The sequence below is a fragment of the Notamacropus eugenii genome, chromosome 4, assembly GCF_028372415.1.
Source record: "Notamacropus eugenii isolate mMacEug1 chromosome 4, mMacEug1.pri_v2, whole genome shotgun sequence".
NCBI classification, from domain to species: domain Eukaryota; kingdom Metazoa; phylum Chordata; class Mammalia; order Diprotodontia; family Macropodidae; genus Notamacropus; species Notamacropus eugenii.
In genome coordinates this window covers 229,712,451-229,732,366 of record NC_092875.1, presented here as the reverse complement: position 1 = coordinate 229,732,366, position 19,916 = coordinate 229,712,451, and the positions used below count along the sequence as shown (strand labels likewise).

Here is a 19,916-nt window from a genome sequence, read left to right as displayed (position 1 = left end):
TAAAATGGCAAGAATCACTGAGCTCCTCCAAGTACAGATGAATATTCTGGAGTTAATATACACAGGGCTGATAATATTCCATAGAAACTAGAATTCATCAGACAAAGGACTTCCCTCCCCCAATTAATATCCAATCAATTAATTAAACTAAGTAGACATGACATTTACGTAATTCAATTGTTTCGTGTCATATCTGCTTTCTTTTATTTGTTAAGAAGGTTGTTTTCACTAGTTGTTTTCCTTCACACTTTCCTCAAAGGTCTTTAGGATGATCAAATACTAAAGAGCTATTGTGTTGGCTGACCCTGTAGTGATCTATCAAAAATCTACTTTTCCCACCTTTTTCAGCTCTATTGCTGTTATAATGTTAACTTACATTACTTCTGCCACTGCAAAATTCAAATATTTTTATTTGTAAAACTTAGTAGTCCTACTGATCTTAACACAACTCATACCCTTAGAGACATACCTTTTGGACAAATAACTATGAACTTCAGAAAACTGAGTAATATTATATTTACTACTGAATACCTGTAAACAATATGGTATTTATTAAAATACACACTTAATTTATACTACACCCCACACAAGTTTACACAAGTCTTTTCTCCTTAATTTTTAAATACACAGCAATATTTGCAAACGTTATTAGTTAAGTTTATATACAAAACTGAAATTGTGATATATGAGCCAGATAGTGATTTTACAAGAAAGCACCTGGGAATGGCTAATGATGTACAGTGTCAAATTTCTATCAAAAGAAAACAAGTGTGGTTGTTTTCACAGCACAGATCGATATTTACAAGCAAACATGATCCAAACGGCACAAGCAGATTCGGGGTAGGTAAACACTCGAACACGGACAGCAAGTCGCACCTGGTCACCTCGGCAACAGATAATTTCTTCACAGAAAGGAGACCTGTACAGAGACAAAATAAAAATACTAATACCAAAGTTAAGTACTCAAAGAACATAATAACATTGTATCTTTTTTTTAAGTAAACATGTATTCTTATAAACACCTGTAGATTTCTATTTTAAATATTATGCTAGAATGTGAGATATGTTAGGTTGTTAATGAAGACCAACAACCCCACTACCACATTTTCAGTCACATGGCTGCCTTAACTACCAAATCTAATGGTCTTTTCTCGGTCTTAAGCATTCTCAATTTATCTGTGCATTTAATACTGTTGACCACCACATCTTCTCACCTGTGTGCCTTGAATCCCTGGAATGCCCTTCCTCCTCACCCTCACATCGAAGAATCCTTCTCTTCCCTTAAGACACAACTCAAGTACCACTTTCTTCACAAAGTTTTTCTTGAGCACATTCCATTGCTAGTGCCCACTTTCCAAAATTATCCAGCATTTACCTGCTTTGTATTTATTCCATGTATTAGAATACAGAGAATATACTCTCTACCTGGATAATCTGTTCTAGGGTTTCATAACACCACTCTCCCCTGGTTTTCTGCCTACCTACCTCTTAGATTGCTTCTTCTTATTCCCCTTTGCTGGTTCATTCATATCACACTAGATGTACCAAAAGGTCCTGTCCTCAACCCTCTTTTCTCTTCCCTCTACATTCACTTACTTGGCAATCTCATTAGCTCAATATCATGTCTATGCAGATCTATATATTCAGTCCCAATCTCTCCCTTGAGTCTCAGTCTTGGACATATCAAACCAAATGTTTCGAAGACATTTAAAATTCAACAAGTCCAAAATGTAACCTATAGTTTCTCTTCAAAAAACATTCCCCTCTTCCAAACTTCACTATTTTTGTCAAAAGTACCACTATCTTTCCAGTCTCCCAGGTTCACGACCTCTCTATTATCTTCACTTCACATATCCAATCACTTGCCAAATCTGACTTCCACCACATCTGTCACCAAACATCTCTTCTTTCTACTTATACAGCTACCAACTTAGTTCAGAGCCTTAAAATCTCTCTCTTCCACTTAATTTTAATTTTTTTCTCAGTTACATATGAACAAAAAATTATAACATTCATTTTTAAAAATTTTGAGTTCTGAATTCTTTCTCTCATTCCCTTCCTTTCCCCCTCCTTGAAAAAGCAAGCAATATGATATATATTATACATGTGGAGTCATGCAAAACATTTCCATATCAGCCATGTTGCAAAAGAAAACGCAGACCAAAAAACCAAAACAAGAATAAAGGAAGTAAAGAAAGTATGCTCCAATCTGCATTGAGACTCTGTCAGTTCTTTCTCTGGAGGTAGATAAAAATTTTTCATCATAAGACCTTCAGAACAGTCTTAGATCCTTGAATTGCTGATAACAGCTAAGTCATATATCATCTCTTTTAATCATCATTTCGTGCCTAGCTTATTGCAATAGCCTTTTGATTCCACTCATCTATCCCACATTTCAATTGTCATTCCACTCATCTATCCCACATTTTTCCTTAAACGCTGATCTGATTAAGTCACTCTCCTAAACCAACAACTCCAGTGGCTCCTTAGAACCTGCAGAATAAATATAAACTCCTCTGTTTAGCTTTTAAAGTCCTTTACCAATTTATCTTTTTAGCTTCAATGGACATTCTACCACCTTCTGCATTCTCCAATCTAACCAAATAGGCCTCCTCTTCATTCCTCACACATGACATTTTATCTCATCTCCTATCTTCTCACCTGTGTGCCCTGAATCCCTGGAATGCCCTTCCTCCTCACCCTCACATCGAAGAATCCTTCTCTTCCCTTAAGACACAACTCAAGTACCACTTTCTTCACAAAGCTTTTCTTGAGCACATTCCATTGCTAGTGCCCACCTTCCAAAATTATCCAGCATTTACCTGCTTTGTATTTATTCCATGTATTAGAATACAGAATGTAAGTTCCTTGTGAGAGGCAAGTATTTCATTCTTTGTATGTATATCCTTAGTGCCTAGCTCAGTGACCAGCATATAGTAGGTGCTATATGATTACTGATTCTCTAGTAAGAAAAAAAATTGTCAATTGGTCACTGAACTATATCAGTGAAAAATACTTCAAATTTACTGACAGCAAGGAGATGCAGTGGATAGCAGGCTGGGCCTGGAGTCAAAAAGACTCAAGTTCAAAGCTTGCTTCAGATACATACTAGCTATGTGACCCTGGCCAAGTCACTTAACCTCTGTTGGTCTCAGGGTTGTTGAAGATAAAATGAGATATCTCTAATAATGTTTTGCAAAACTTAAAGCATTCTATAAATACTATCTGTTATTGTTGTTTTTGGTTGGTGTTATCTTATATTAATGTCAGCTCTAGAGATAATAGCTTTGATATCCCATTATCTACCCTGTGATGGAGCTTGTCCCACAGATAAACAATATTCAAAATATGTGAAAAGTGAACTTCCTCATTTTCTGCAAATATTACAGTTTACTGGATAATAAATTTAAACTTGGAAGATACTTTAGCTGTCATCCATTCCAACCACTTTATTTTCCACATGAGGAAACTAATGGTATGATTTAATTATTTGCCCAATGTTACCCAGGGAAGTGAAACAGGATTTGAACTCAAGTTTTCTCACTCCAAAGTTCATTACACTGTACCATGCTGCCTGAAAAATCCCAACCTAACTTTTGTGGGACTCTGAATGTGGTACATAATCTTTCCAGAACTTTGTTGCCGTATCTTTAAAATAGGTTTGGGTTAAATGTTCTCTATAATCTACTCTCACTCTAAAGGTCTGATTCTATGAAGATCCTACCGGAGACATGTAGCAAATGCTCGTCTTGCATTTCTATAAACGAAATATATAGGGAACCCCTTAAATGTATGACCATCAGGTACAGCTCTGCGGATAGCATCCTGAAATTCTTCATTTCCTGCAGATATGCTAGTTGTGCGCTCAAATTCATAAGATGCTAGAGCTGGTGACAAAAGATAGGACAGCTGGTCTTCCCAAACAGTAGTGAGGCCAAGATCCTGTAGCAAAAAGTAAACCATGAAAAAACACATTTTTCTATCTATAAAACATAATGAAAATCACATAATCTGGTATAGTTCAACAAAGGGTTTTGATGAAAGGTATTACAAAGCCATATAAGAGAGAGGAAACTAGTGTGAAGTTTTACTTTTAAAATGATCTAAACATACTGAAAAGATGATAGAATGCAGTATATATATTGCATGTGTGAGTACATATGTATGTATATGTATGTGGGTGTGGGTGTCCACCTAAGAAAATACCACAGAATATTCACAATATAAAAGCACAGTACTAATAACATAATTGTAGTGGAACAAGAATTAGCTTACTAGACAGAAGAATAGGATTCCAGTGCCAGGGCTGCCATTAATTGGCTTGTTCCACTCAGCTAATCTCTCTGCACCTCAGGTTGCTTACTAGAAAAACTGAGTTGGATAGAATACATGGCTTCTGAGATCTCTTTCAGCTTTAAATTCTGTGATCCCATCTCAGTTTTGTACGGCATAAAATGTTTCACATCATGTGTCAATAATAAGTAGAAAAAATAACTTAAGAAAATAGCACTTTTTAATAATTTTTAAAAATTTTCACCCCTGGCTATAAAGTCACTGAAAAAGTCTCAATATTTTGGTTACTGATTTCTAACAGCTGCTTTTTAAAAATCTATGATATTTAAGTTTTAAAAATACTTACCTGCCTGTGTTCTGACACCAGCAATCTCAGTTGCATCTCAATTTCATTACTTGTTACTGAAGAATCAATCACTGAAGCACAAAGAGGTGGAAAGGGAGGAAGCGTAGTTGTGGCACCAGGAGCACAAACTGATTTGATTGCTTCTTCACTCATGGGTTTCCATTTGGACTCATCATTCAGATCAAATACACAAAGTTCTACTGAGTCAGAAGGCTGGCAGTTTCCCAAAAACATTTGATGATTGAAAACACACCCTATAGTTCGATATGGGTAGAGTGGCTTGGGTTGTTCAACAGCTGGAGGATCATCAGGATTGATGGGCTTATGTATATACCTGAAGATAAAAATAACACACTTTAACAGTAAAGACTTTTTAAATTAATAAGGCATTTAAATTAAATTTTAACATTTATATATATTAAAATTAATTAATGATGTCATTTAAATTAAATTTTAACATTTAATTAAATACAAAAACATTCCGTTGCCACAGAAGGACAGAGCTGCTCCCCAGTGCTGGTCACTTCTTTGGCTTTCTTTCTTGTATATTTTCATAATTCAGTCACTCACTTCACTTGATAAGACCTCTTGGGAGTTTAATCAAGAAAATATCATCTTGATCTATGTTGAGAGCTCAATATGGATTTGTATGAAACCTGAGTACAATCACAGTTATTTTTTCTAGATATGGATTCTGTCATATGTACACACACATCTTTACACATGTAGATACATGCACGCAATACATTTTATTTTCTTTGCTTTTCAGAGAACTCCTTTTAGAGGAGAGTTGTTTATTTTGGACCAATACTATTGTTACATTTGCAGATCAAACTAAGCACACTTAGTGAAAAACTAAAATAAGGTAGCTATGCCAAGAAGAACTAAGACGACTGCTCTTTTCTAGACCAAAACAGCTCACATTTACATGGTACTTTAACTCAATGTAATCACAAACTCTCTGAGGCAGGCACTATCACAATAATTATCTCAAATATTATTATTCCTGTCATGCATATGAGGAAACTTAGAATCAGAGAAAGTGCACCTTGACCATGGTCAGAGACCAGAGTTAAAACGAGAACTCACAATTTCAAGGTGTATACTCCTTCCTCCACACCAGAACATTATTATGTTCATGAACCCACTAAATTGCTGTTGATATTTTTTTTTCAGTTGTGTCTGACTCTTTGTGACCCCATTTGGGATTTTCTTGGCAAAGATACTGGAGTGGTTTGCCATTTCCTTCTCAGCTCATTTTACAGATAAGGAAACTGAGACAAACAGGGTTAAGTGACTTGTCCAGGGTCACAATGCAAGTAAGTGAATGAAGGTGAACTGGAACTCATCAAGATGAATCTTCCTAACTCCAGAACTGGAGTTCTATTCTCTGTGCCACATAGCTGCCCTAATTAAAATCATTCACTTCAAAACGGGCATATAAAGCTTTTCCAAAGATAAGCATGGTTTCATTTCACTGACATTCTTGTAGACTTCTTCATATCATACTTGTTTACCGTAATTTAAAAATCCAACTTCTATCCAACCTTAGGAGTAGTTGGCAATAAATTTGTTTACAGTAACAATTTAAGTCAAATAATTTGAAATGGTAGTTTAATTTTACTATGAGTGTACCTAAATAAAAGAGAGTGATCTGTTTAAAAAAACCAAACTTTTATAGGTCAAAAGTTTCTTGTTATTCATTTACATAGCTGCCTTAATTGAAATATTTACATGACCATATAAAGATTAGAAAATTAATATTACTCTACTATAGACATTTCAAATCACATTTCAACATGAACAATGAAGTTATATTAAAAGTACTGTAATCTTTGTCTAATGAATTTTGGGGGGAATGGGGCAGGGAACGAGGCAATTGGGGTTAAGTGATTTGTCCAGGGTCACACAGCCAGTAAGTGTCAAGTGTCTGAAACGGGATTTGATCAGGTCCTCCTGAAACTAGGCCCAGTGCTCTATTCCATGTGCCACCTAGCCGCCTCTGTCTAATAAATTTTAAAAAATTAAATTTACTGACCTATGCCCTGTTAAACTTTCCCAAAAAGTAATGGTGCCATCAGTTCCACATGTCATGACCCAAGCATGAGGGACTCCTTTAGCCTTTGTCCCTACACAAACAAAGGCTTCTAATCCAAATCCAAGGAGAAGGCTGCACAGAAGGTTAGCATGGTCTTCACAGTCACCCTAGGAAATGAGGAGAGTGCATTAAAATATTTATCAATTATTTTCCAGCATACGTGAAAAATACAAAAGTGATCTATAAATAAGCTTCTTTGACTTCTAATCAGTTCAAAATGTCAGAGCCAAGGTAATAAAATGTCTATGAAGTTAAAAAATAATCAGCAGTTTTAGGGTCAAATACAAATTCTGTTATAAATTTAAGGTTCACAAAACAAAAATTTTCCTAATGGGCAATTCTATTTTTACAAGTAATATTTTCAACTTGGAAACCAAGAAATTGGAAATTCTGAGTCCTAGCATAATTAAAGATTTTGTCTGTTACCTTTGATGAGTCACTGAACTTCATTTTCTGTCAAATAAAAAGATTGCTATTTTCCATTTATACAGTTCAAGGCATTAACTCTTTTCACAACTACTTTATTATTATCTAGGGTGTTAAATGGGCACTTAACATGAACCCTAATTTGATCTCTTTATTCATTTCTAGCACGACTATATTTAGGTCAAAAGTAAAATTAATTCTTCAAAGTTATTATGAACTGAGACTAAAAGGAAAGTTAGTAATTTGTGATAGGTTTATCACATGGCAACCTACCTACAGCGTTCTAGTAAGTAATGAAAATTATGTGCTTTATGTTATTACTCCCAATGCTAGGGTAATATTACTATTACTATTAAAATGTTTCCCTTTATGTTCTATTTACAATTCTACTTCTACAATTGAGTTTAATATGTCATGTTTAATTACATACTCATTTCTAAAATTTCTTTTCAAATATAAAACCTCAAAATCTACATATACCTCCCTACTGAGATGCCCTAAACAGATAAATTACTAAATTTACTACACAAGTAAAGGAGAAAGTGATTCATTGCTTTGTAAGAAGGAATTACTGTATGATTATCTAAAATATTGGACAACCTAAATAAACTGTAATGCAGGGTGGTCCCAAATCCAACCAGTGTAAATAACTTTTCTTAAAAATAAATAATATTTATGTTTGACTTTTTTAGAACACAGAAAGGGCAACAAAACAGACTTTTTAAAAATTTAGATGACTGATGGGATCTACTTTTCCAAACACTTTTAGACACATTATCCCACTTGAAAAATCAATTTCTTTTAACGAGTGCATTGTCTTTCACTTCTGCTAGAGATTCATTACATATCTCTGAATACTTATCACATAAATAATCTCAATCTAACAGAGGTTAAATGAAAATAAGTTTGTGTTGAAAATCTCTATTTCTTGTATTGACATTGTTTCAATGATGTGAATCCTAGAAAGTACCTCTACTTGCCCATTACTATTTTTAAAGATAATTATGGAACGCAGAAGATCAAGAAACAGTTCAATAATATCCCTAAGTTAAATTATTAAAAATTACTAGAAACTTTGAATTTTTAAATGGTATAATTTCAAGTTATTTGTATTTTCCTTATTTATTTTAAAGACATCAAATTTTCTTTTTAATTTATTGCCCAGGCAAATTGAACACACGTAGGATAAGGAGACTAGGTTTTAGTCTGGGTTCTACCACAATTCACTATTTCATTTGCCACTATCTATCAGTATTTATGTCTTTAAAAATGAGGTAAATGCTAGTTGTCTCTCCCTATTTTACATGGTTCTTGTTAAGAGAAACAGAAATATAATGACAATTAAAGAAACAGGCTGCTGTATAAATCCAAGATGTTATTATTTTCTACTCTCCTTCCTTAACTATTTATTTTTGGTGACTCATTGGCTTTCATTATTCAGTTTTGTCATTATTTTTCTTCTTTGATTTTTAAGTGTATTCCCTCTCTACCTCACAATGATCAAAGTAATAGTTTAGGATTCTGAATCATGATTTAATGTTTAGATTGTCATCTAAACATTTTAGGGGGTATATATATAAATAAAAAGTTCAGAATAACTATAATGGACTGCTGTAATAATCCTATACCTTGTTTCTACAGAGAAAGGCCAGTAGAGTGCACCACTGTTCGTGTTTACCTCCTCCTCCAATAACAGAGGCTCTTTCATAACCAAGGACATTAACAAATCTTGCTGCTTGCCTTGGAGTATCCAGGAGCCGTCCAGCCCGAAGGGGTCTGACATAAGAGCATACTGGTCTATTTATCCCATTTTCATCCTGAAAATAAGGTACCATTTTATGATTAACTTCCATTCAACTTTATCCCTTTCTTTAGAATAAGCTATATAGGAAAAGATGAACAAGAAAAATAAACTTAAATAAAGTTTTAATGCTATTTGTATAGAATCATTTATTAATTCAACAAGCATTTATTAAGCACTTACTATGTGCCAGGTACCATGCAAGGTTCGGGGAATACAAGGGTAAAAATGAAACAGCCCCTGCCTCAAGATGTTTGTATTCTATTGGGGTTGGGGAGTAACCCACCCCTCTTCCTAACTTCCGTATTATAGTTGAGGGCACCACCACCCTACCAGTCATCTGGGCTTACAACATAGCTATCATCCTCCACTTCTCACTTTCTCTTATGCCTCATATCCAATTTGTTGCCAAGTCCTGTCAATTCTATCCTCCTAACATCTCTCATATATACCCCTTTCTCTCCTCTGACACTGACACCACCCTGATGCAAACAGTTATCACCTCCTGCCTGAACTACTGCAACAACCTACTGCTTGGTCCCCAGACCACAAGTCTCTCCCCAACCAGTGCTAGTCCAACTACAGTCACCACACTAGAAATAATAACATCTATTTAAGGTTATACAAAAAAGCACTTAAAACAGTCCCTCGGAATGAAAACAAAACAGAAACAATTTGACCTTTCCAGAATCGTGTTTCATCAAAAAGAAATCTATCATATACTGAGATTGCGTAACTTGTTCCAACAGGATTTAACCTGTATACACAGAGCACCAGTTCATTTTGTAAACTATCAAAGCAATATTTGTAAAGTTCACAAGTATCAAGTAAATAGGTTTCTCTAATTAAATGAATCATTTTTTAATCTATTTTAAAGTAAATATTTACAAGAAGTTTAGAAAAGTCTAGAATCAAACCAGTCTTAAAAAAGAGTGACCAAAAATTATAAACCAAGGTTGGTCAGCCTATTCTTCCACCTAGGAGATACTCAAATAGAAAGAGAAAATGAAACTGGCATTCTATCCCATTTGCTTGGTACAAATTTTTATTTTTCTTACGTGACTATGCTAAATGAAACAGATATACCAAAGCAGATAATGGATGTATAGAGAGAAATTACTTTGATGCAATCCACAAACCTGTGCAAAAATCTTTACCAGCCTTGAATTATGGGAAGGTCGTATTTGCAGATATTCTCTCCACCACTGCTTAGCATATACGAGAAATAAACGCTCTCTCTCGGCTGTTTTCTGTCGTTCCAAAGCAAGCTTTAATAAAAAATAACCTAGTATGTTAGTTTAAGAAATTCTTCTATATCCATTCCTCACAATTCTTCTATGTCCATTCTTCACAAAGTATTAAACTTGAAATAATGTACTTGTTAAAAAAGTAACGTAGTTTTTAAATGCTAAAAATTACAATACCAAAGTTAAAATTAATATTTTAAAGTCTTTAAAGAAATGTACACTAAATTGATTTCCAACTTTATACATAATTATTAAAATATACTTATTTTCAATTTTTTTCAGATGCCTTTTGTTTTTACATTGCATTTATTTCCAGATGATAACCCTCAAGAACCATTCATTTTAAGTTTTTTTCCTGGGTAATTAATAATCAATTTATTAAATAGGCTAGCAAATAATAAATTGATGGTCTGTGGTATCTCTTGATAACCAAAGACAAAACCATGGAGATCAATGAATACTTAAATACCTTTGGAAAAGAAGATGCCCCTGACAGGTTAACAGTTTTTTAAAATGAGGAAAGCAATTATGTAAAATCAACCAACATATTAATATATTATATATGATATTCCGCACACATAGTCTCCCAGAATGGTTTATCTGTAGGAAAAAAATTAACTTTTGCTCAATCAGAAAATAAAGGTTTTGCATTTGAAACTATCAAAAAATAAAATTAACTTGCAGAAAAAAGTTACAAAAACTATTATGCGTACACAAGAAAAAGTGTCTTCCTGGCCTGAAGTACAGATCAACTTTGGACTTTTCAGTTTTAAACTTGTATTACAAAAAGGTAAATTAGAATTGAAAGGGACCTCAGACATATCTAGCCCAACTCCCTTATTCTACAGATAAGGAATATTAGGCCCACAGAAGTTCAGTGATTTGCTTAAGGTCACTGAGGTAGTAGCAAATTACTAGCAAAACTAAAATTCTGATCTTCTAACTCTAAATAAAGTGCCATTTCCAAACCCTGGAAAAAATACGTTACAGAATGAGAGCATAACTTCCCAACACCATGGCTGGTGTTCACTCTGTACAAATCTATGTATGGAAAAAGAAGAGAAAATTGTAGCATATGGCCATGATATAAAATACTGCTGATTCACTATGCAAACAAAGGAGTCAGGTTTCTCTTCCAAACTTAATTTTTTTCTCCATCATAGTACTACACCCAAAACTATATGCATCTTCACTTAATTTTAATTAACTAATTAAATTATTTAAGTTAATTCCCAAGATTTTAAAAATAGAATGTTTTTCTTCCAAATACAATTTATGCTAATTTTAACCAATTAACTTTGTTTTGCACTATCAATACATCTTAGGAAGTGAGAGTACTGAAGGACAGTTTTCAATTTTTTTCTGATTTCATTCCACCTTACTCTCATCACATATTTATTCCATATCTCCTCAGAATTTATGTATTCGATTTCACCTACCACTTGAAGTTCTTATCTAGTTTCACACACACACACATACACCCCCCCCCCACACCCACGTCTAGTCTCCCCAGTACAACACAAGCTTACAGCAGGGTCCACATCCTTTCTATCACCCCCAGAACATCTCTATGTATTTAACACAGAAAGGTAGTCCATAAAAGTTTAATAACTTAAATGCAAATAGGCAAACATGTTATTATAAAAGGGAGTGCCAAGATGAAAAAATTCAGAATTACTTACCTGAGTATTCACTATTTCTTGGGACAATGTTTGATTAAGTTGTGGATATACCTCAAGTTTTACATTTAAAATTCCAACAGAAACTTTTGATTCTGTACCTACAAATGTAAATATTAGAACTTTAGAGGTTTTAACATCACATAAATTCTAGATAACCAAAGTTTCTCTCAAATAGAATTTAGACTACTTAACATTTATGTGGGAAAAAAAAGAAACATTACTATTCATATTCAATAATGAATCAAAGCAACAAATTTAATGTAGCTGTATTTTAAAATTTTATTTAAGGTTTTAATTCATTAACTTGAGGAACTGAGCCAAGTAATGATAGGGTATTCAAAATATGTGCAAAATTACATATAGTATTATGGTGGTCTTAGAAATAAGTACAAAATAAATTGTATAAGCATACAAATTTAGCTTTAAAAAACTGAAATAATATTAAAAAAAAGAACTGCCCTCACCTCAGCTTGAACAAATGACAAAAGAAATCTTTTACTATCAATTTTGTGTGTATAGTACATGCCCAGTTGGCTAGGCCAGTTAACATTATCTTTACATTTTACAGGATCACAGATCTAGAGTTGGAAGGGATCTAAGAGGTCATCTAATCCAACTCCCTCATTTTACAGATGAAGAAATTGAAGGGTCAGTGAGGGGAAATTCCCTGTCCAAAGTCAGACACAGGTCTTCTGACTCCACAGTCAGTGCTTATTCCTCTGTACTATGTTGGCCACCATTTGGATTGTGCTTATAGTTTACTGAGTACTTTCACATCTGAACTCTATGAGGCAGTCAGGGAAGGAGCTGCCCTCATTTTCCAGATGATGAAACAAATGCTGAAGTGATTTACCAAAGGCCAAACAAATAACAAAGTTTGGCATCAAACCTATGTTTTCTGACTATAAAGTTGGTCTGCAGGTTATTGTTTAATTGAACAAACTGATTAGATTGCCATTTTTTCAAAGATTTAGAAGACTAAATATTTCACACACAAAATAAGCATAATGTTGAGGCATCAAATCTGAATCTTGCAGTATTCTAGGGTTGCTATTATGAATATCAAATATCAGTAAACAATATTATATTATCACAAGACATAGGAGTTTGGACTCAATGTATAGCAAATTCTTTGGAGGTGATTTAAAAAAATTTCAGACATCATCTTATTTGTTTGTAATTTAGCTCTTATAAAATTTTTTTTTTAATTTCTAGTTGTCTAAAATTTAGGCATTCACTAATTTCTGTATTATTGATAAAGGGGGGTGGGGTGGGGTGGGGAGATTTACAACATGATTTATTGGTTCTGCTACCCAGATGATTTCAGTGAACATTAACAATCACTAATCATGACCAGTAATGTGTAGACTAAAAGACTTTAGTACATTACCTTAAAATAAATGAGGAATCCAGTCTGAATTAGCAAAAAATTTAAATTTTTAAAAAAATGTCTATATGCAGTTTTGTTAGAGCACATACAAATATGAACTAAGGGAATGTAAATGATAGGAATATCTAAAATGGTTTACATCTTAAAAAAATGAATTCACCATAGACCTATATCATATAAGATAACATAAATGTAAAAGCTCTTTCAACATATAATTTATGAAGCCCCAAAGTTGAAGCATGTTATGGGAATTCTTAATTTCATCAGTGGTTACCTTGAAAAGGCTACTAATTTTAGCTTTCACAGACAATGAAAATATTTAAACAAAGCAATCATCTCTAAGTTTTGATATAAAAATTTCCAAATTTGCATTGTTTCTGTCAGTGATGCCTGAAGTACTGAGAGTTTGTCTTTTGAATTAAGTTTTGTTACCAAATTCCATGCTAAATCTGGCTATTACTTAGTAAGCTCAATACTGAAATAACAGCATTATAATTCACACATAAAATATTTGAGTTTTTTTATTCAAAGGCAGACAAAAGTAATTTTTTAATCATTTATTTTTGAAACTTTGGAAGAAATTAACCAAAATTTTTATGTTCATTTTAGAGGAAAATTTATGATTTTTGATTATGAATTATGATTATGAATAGCCAGATTGAGTATGATTTGAATATGATTATGAATAGCCAGAATGAATATGGAAGGGTAAACTCATATTCCCTTTGTATATTTTCCAGTAATAGGATATGTGAATCTAATTGGGGGAAAAATGACTCCAAAGATGAAATATGAGAAGACACCTGCCCTAACACCTTTGAAGAAGAAGAGAGCCATGGGTATAGATCAATGCATAGAATATCAAACTTATTTGATGTAGTCATTGCTTTTGCTGAGTTTTTTTTCTTTTCACCTTTTTTTTTTATAACAGATGACTCCGAGAAAAGGTAAAGGGAAGGAATATAGGGGAAATTTAGCTGGTGATAAAATATATTAATAGCAATTTATTTTTAAAAACATTATAACCATATATATAATCTTGTTTTCTTGATTTACAACTTTGATTTATAATAACCTTGTTTTTATAACCTTATAACCTTGATTTCTAATCATCATACCTACACCTAGAAGTTCCACAGCAACATTGGTCATTCCATTATCTGAGCCAAGGACTGATCGCCATTCCAAAAAGTAGGATGCTACTAAAGAGGTCTCACCAAATATATCAGTTTTTATTAGAACCATATGTACTGGATCACATATTGATAACATTGTTGTTGCATCAGCCATTCTAGTTCCATCACCTAGCAGTATCAAACCAAGAGAAAGTGACGTGTTATATATCATCATATTAGTCTTAATACTTTCAGCAAAAAGAGTATTCACTAAGACAAAATCAAACAGGACTTTATACTGTTTTCAAGGGAAAATGTATTCAATGATAAAAACACAGAAATCTCTAATCTTCGTTCTCTTCAGTTACATTTTCATATAAAATTAAAATTTTATTTATAATAGCAAACTATAATTATAGTTTTATCTTCTAAGACATTTGGGTTAAATTGGGACAAGTGATCCAGGCACTAGATATTAAACAAGTTGCATATCTCTACTTTAAAAAGGAGAAAACAACATTTCAAATATACCAAAAATAATCTATAAATAGGCAAAAGTAATTCATCTAAGCCAAAATGAAAATTTCATCACTTTGGATTTAGCAAAAAAAAAAAAAAGTTCAATTGGATGATGATGAATTACATTTCTTATGGAAAAAAATAAATTATAGTTTTAAATTAATATTAGAATTCTCTATTGCACAAAGATACATTAATAAAGTTTACCTCCTTTTCAGGTATACTATAAAAGATATCGTATAGTCAAAATAAAAAAAAGTTTGTAAAAATGATGATGGAAAAATACATAATATTAAAGAAAGGGTTCTTAGCTTTTTTGTGTCAAGGACACCTTTGGCAGTCTAGTGAACCCTATAGATCCCTTTTCAGAATGTTTTTAAATGCATAAAATAAAATCCAAACAAACAAAAAAAAGTCCATGAACCATACATTAAGAACCTCTGACATAAAGTAAGATCAAAGATTCCATTATCATAACTTCAAGACTATGAAGTATACTTAAAATACACATTTATCTTAATGATTCTAGAAATCCAGTCACTCATCATCAATTACACAGTAAATACAATTGCTACAAACTGCTGACAAAAATCTGAGACAAAAGATGAAGGAAAGGATTAGACAAGGTGGGTAACAGTTGGCACAAAAGAGAAATAATGAAGTGAAACAGCTATAAAAAGACTGGCAAAACTGAAAAGGGGAGGGGAAAAACGAGGAAGCAAAAATGAAGAAAAGGGAAGGAAAAGTGTGAGCATTGCAAATTTTCCCTTTATATAAAAAATCCAATTGTTTAATTTTATATATCATAGATATTAAAAATATACTGACATGCAAAATAAATTAAGATTAACTAAGCTAATTCACTGGATTTCTTACCTAAGCTTTCTCTGTGTACTTCAAGCAAAAAGCCATCATGAAAATCTGGTTCACAGGCACATGGGACAGGTTTAGAGCGGAAACGTTGGTTTCGAAAATGTAAACATAATGTGAAGGTAGAACAAACTTGTCCAGGTAAAGGATCAGGTTCTTGTAGATGTTCCAAGAAAGCTTTTCCACCCAAAACCTGAAGGTAAAGATACCTCCGTGTTGGATCAATATTAGCTGTAAAGTGTAGCAATATAATGAGGAAACTGCCAGAATATTTTAAGGAATGTGATTAAAACAATAGGAAATATTAAATTGATAGGAATAAAACTAAAAGACACATAAAATAATTTTTAAGAGTCATTTGCTCATCAGAAGTAAAGATCACATGGAAGTAGGTGACCTTTTTCTACTGTTCTGGCTCAAAGAAGGAGCTAGATTCAGATTTTGGGCTACCTGTTGTTTTTTAAGGTGCTTGTTTGACATCTTAAGTTTCATCAAACTACCAACTCTCCCCTTAGAGTCTGAAAATTATCTAGGACAAAAGCATTTAAAATAATGTACAGATATTACTTTTAAAAGCAGGTTGCACACCTGATATAAAATGTAACATTATAACACATGAAAAAGAATTCATTTACTTTGTTTCATAAAACTGGATACTGCCCCCAACAAAGTTTATTTTTGTTGACAATGAAATTTTAACAAGTTTTTAAATGTGCACTATCAAAGAAAGTATACTATCATAAATATCTAACTAAATTAAGATTAAGATTAAAATACACACTTTTTTTCAATAGGGTTGACTGCTTATCATTAAAATTAGATGGTTTTGGAGAGGAAGTCAGTTCTCCATCAGCTAGGTCCTAGAAAGGGAGAAAAACACAGAAATAAAGTCATTATTACATAAGAAAACTCCAACAACTGAAGTTTAAGGGATCAATTTCTATTCCTTACACAAAAAGAATGGAACTTTAAATACCACCAAAATCACTTTTTATTGTGCTAAGTATCTTTATAATAAAAAATAAAGGAATCTTATACTTCAGTGATATAAAAACCTACTAGAATAACATGCTAAGACTAATGTATACGGGTTTAAAAACCTAGTTTATTTATGAACCAGCATAATGATTAAGTCTTAAAGTTCTGGAATAACATTTAAATTTTATACACCCTACAAAGAGAATTTTGATACCTTTCCTATTATGAACTAATTTTAATGAGGTAGTGACAATTATGCAGTAGGAACTGTTATTAGGTTAATTACAACAAATGGGTTCATTAGTTTTAGTCACCAAAAAAGTAAGTTGTATTAAAGTACTTAGTCTCTGGTGTATTATCAAGATCATCTCAATTCCTTTAACACATTACCAAGTAATTTAGGTCACAGTTTCTCATTTTATGACTTATTTTTACAAAAGAGGTCTGGTCACCATCACTATTGCATTGGGAATTTGTTATATCACTAAATGACCTATTTTTGCCAATTGATTTTATAGTACTAAAGCAGTTCCTGAATTATTCTTACTTAAAGAAATGAACAGCTTTATTTTTAGTTACTAAGACTGTTTCACAAAAGGGAGTTTGATGTCAACAGCTAAACTCATTTAAAAAGTGGACTATAGCTTGATCTTTGGTTTACAAAGTTTGTAAAGTCATTTTAGAATCAAAATGAAAAATATGTAGTGGTCAGACTAAGTTAGTAATAGGTTCAAGTCTAAAGACATAAGAATTCAGGGAAGGCTTGCCTGTGATGAGAGATTGTTATAATTTTATTAAAAGAGCAAGTTAGGTGAGTGTGACAGCCAAAGAAACAACAACAAAAAAAGTATAAGAATTGTTCCAGGATGCGATGCTAAACTAATTTGCCTAAAACACAACCATTTTCATAAACATGTCTGAAGGATAAAAATAAAAAATTGTATCACTTTGGGAGATGGGAATTTTTTTACCCAATAGCAATACTGTGGAACTACACTAAAATACTATTTACCATAAAGCAGAATTCATTATAGGTAAGTATTAACTAAAGAAAGGATGTTTAGTTAATAAAATGCTAAGACAGATTTTTAGGGTGGTTTTACCTACAGAGCAACTCCTTAACATGAACCTTGGATGGTCCAGTGTTATAGTAAGGTTCCAATGTATTTACAGAGTTGTTGTTTCTAAAAGATTACTTACACTAACAAAAGTGAGCTCCTTCATGACATCATCTACGATACCTCGGCGTCTAAGGGCTTTTATTAAATCTTCTGTTGAAAGTTGTTGCTCTGGTGCCAATTCTTCTCGTATAGTTTCAGCAAGGACTTCTCTTATCCTGCCATGGACATCCATCTACATAGAGAACTTAACATTATATTTTTTCCCTTCTATATAGCAACCCATAAATTTTCAATAGATATAATGATAGTTAAACATTACTAATAAACAGGTTTGGTTTTACAAAGGGATATACAGCAGTAAAGCAAAAATAAGTGGAAAAAATATAGAATAAACACCCAAGTTTGAATCTTGGCCTTTCCACATTGATAATAAATAGACTATGTAACAATTTGGTTAAAAAAAAAGAAGCAATAATAAAAACTGATTCTATCACTTACTTTTTAAGAATTTAAAGTTTAATACTAGTTAATGGAAATATTTACTATCTTTTACTACTTGGAACCTTCATCAAAATTTCCCCACTGGTATTCAGAAAATTGAAACATCCTTTCTTTTGACTCAGCATCTTAAACACCAAATTGTTCCTCTAGTGCCAAGGCAGCACCCTCAAGCGATCTCTTTACCTCTTTTCTAATGTTTCTTTGCCCCCAACGAGCCTATGCTGCTGCATCTCTCCCTTAATCTCTCTGACCAGAAGGCAGATACTTTCAAGTTCTAGTTTTCGCCTTTATCTCTGGGCTGCACTGCTCATTCCAGCTTTCAGTACTTGCCAAAACTTCGGCAGCATGACCATATAAATCTGATGTTCTTTAAGTACACATTGGTCTCTATCTACAACAGACACTCAAAAGTTTACCAGAAAACGTCAATCATATAGATCCACATTAGGAAAGTGTATGCGTATGTGTGTATCTGCCTTGGTCTTTTCATAATTAATAACAGGGCTCTATTAAAAATAACTCTTTGCAGAAAATTAAGGACCAGTAAAAACTGATCCTGTGTTTGTACATAGGCATGGATGTATGTGTATGTGAACGTACATTCATATGTACATGCACACACATAAAATGAGAGTTCCTAAACTCATTCTGACTTTGGGGGCATCCTCCACATATACACAAACATATATCATAATATGAATACCTACGCATAATTTGCGCCTATGTATTTCATGCTGCCCAGAAAGCTTGTCCTTCTATGAGATGTGCAATCGCACCTCTCCCTGTACTTTCTTACAGTTACCGAAATAGAGAAACGAGCACTTCTGCCCAGTAAACATCGGAGGGCCTGGATCCCCCTCGGATCGTGGGAGCAAACCCAGGCCAGACCTGCCCCGAGCCCGGACCTCCGCAGCCCCAGCGGGCGCATCCCCGGGGCTCGCAGTGCTGCCCTGGACAGCTCCCGCTGCCTCGAGGGCGCTGGTTCCTCCCGAGGTCTAATCGCCAACCTTCCCAACGTCCTCGCCGGGCGCAGACCTTTCTTTAAGCGGCCAGAGAAGAGTCCTCGGGCGGGCCGAGCCCCGCAGGGAGGCGGGCGAAGGTGGCTGTCTCCTCCGCCTGCCCCGGGGTACCGTCAGTGCGCGCAGGCCCCGCGCCCCGGGCCGCTGCCCTCACCTTGTTGAGCTGCTGGTGGATGAGCTGCTTGAGCTCAGACGCTTTCTCCGGCGGCAGAGACATGGTGAAGCCGGCGGCTCCACTGCCACTTCCCCTCCCCTTCCCTCCTCTCCCGCCGGGAGCTCCAAACGACCCGCCCGCCGCGCCCCGAGGTATTACGCTAAGCCGGGACCCCGGGCAGGCCGCGCGCCGCCTCCCCGCGCAGACTGCCCGGCCGCGTAAGCGCCCCACTCTGGGCGGGAACCACGTCCGCAACCCAGGCGACAGGAGCGGGCCGCAACTGTTTTCAAACTGCGGCGGAGAGAAAAGGTGCGAGGGTGCCCGCCGTACTGCCTGATTCCTGTCTGCCTGCTTTT

The 19,916-nt window shown here is 34.2% G+C and overlaps 1 protein-coding gene across 2 annotated transcripts; it reads right to left on the bottom strand.

The window, feature by feature from the left end:
• Nucleotides 1-528: 528 nt before the first annotated feature.
• On the bottom strand, nucleotides 529-19,888 carry CEP76 (centrosomal protein 76). Of its 2 annotated transcripts, none has more exons than XM_072604185.1 (12): nucleotides 19,561-19,888; nucleotides 17,966-18,118; nucleotides 16,569-16,647; nucleotides 15,794-16,018; nucleotides 14,402-14,587; nucleotides 11,894-11,991; nucleotides 10,104-10,232; nucleotides 8,792-8,980; nucleotides 6,678-6,844; nucleotides 4,640-4,973; nucleotides 3,725-3,942; nucleotides 529-919 (listed from the first exon to the last, which is right to left on the bottom strand). In XM_072604185.1, the coding sequence occupies exons 1-12, from the start codon at nucleotides 19,621-19,623 to the stop codon at nucleotides 781-783; spliced, it is 1,980 nt and encodes a 659-aa protein (XP_072460286.1). In that variant the 5' UTR covers nucleotides 19,624-19,888; the 3' UTR covers nucleotides 529-780. The 2 variants fall into 2 exon arrangements, with proteins under 2 accessions (XP_072460286.1, XP_072460285.1); XM_072604184.1 differs by lacking the exon at nucleotides 19,561-19,888 and adding an exon at nucleotides 19,423-19,512.
• Nucleotides 19,889-19,916: the final 28 nt, after the last annotated feature.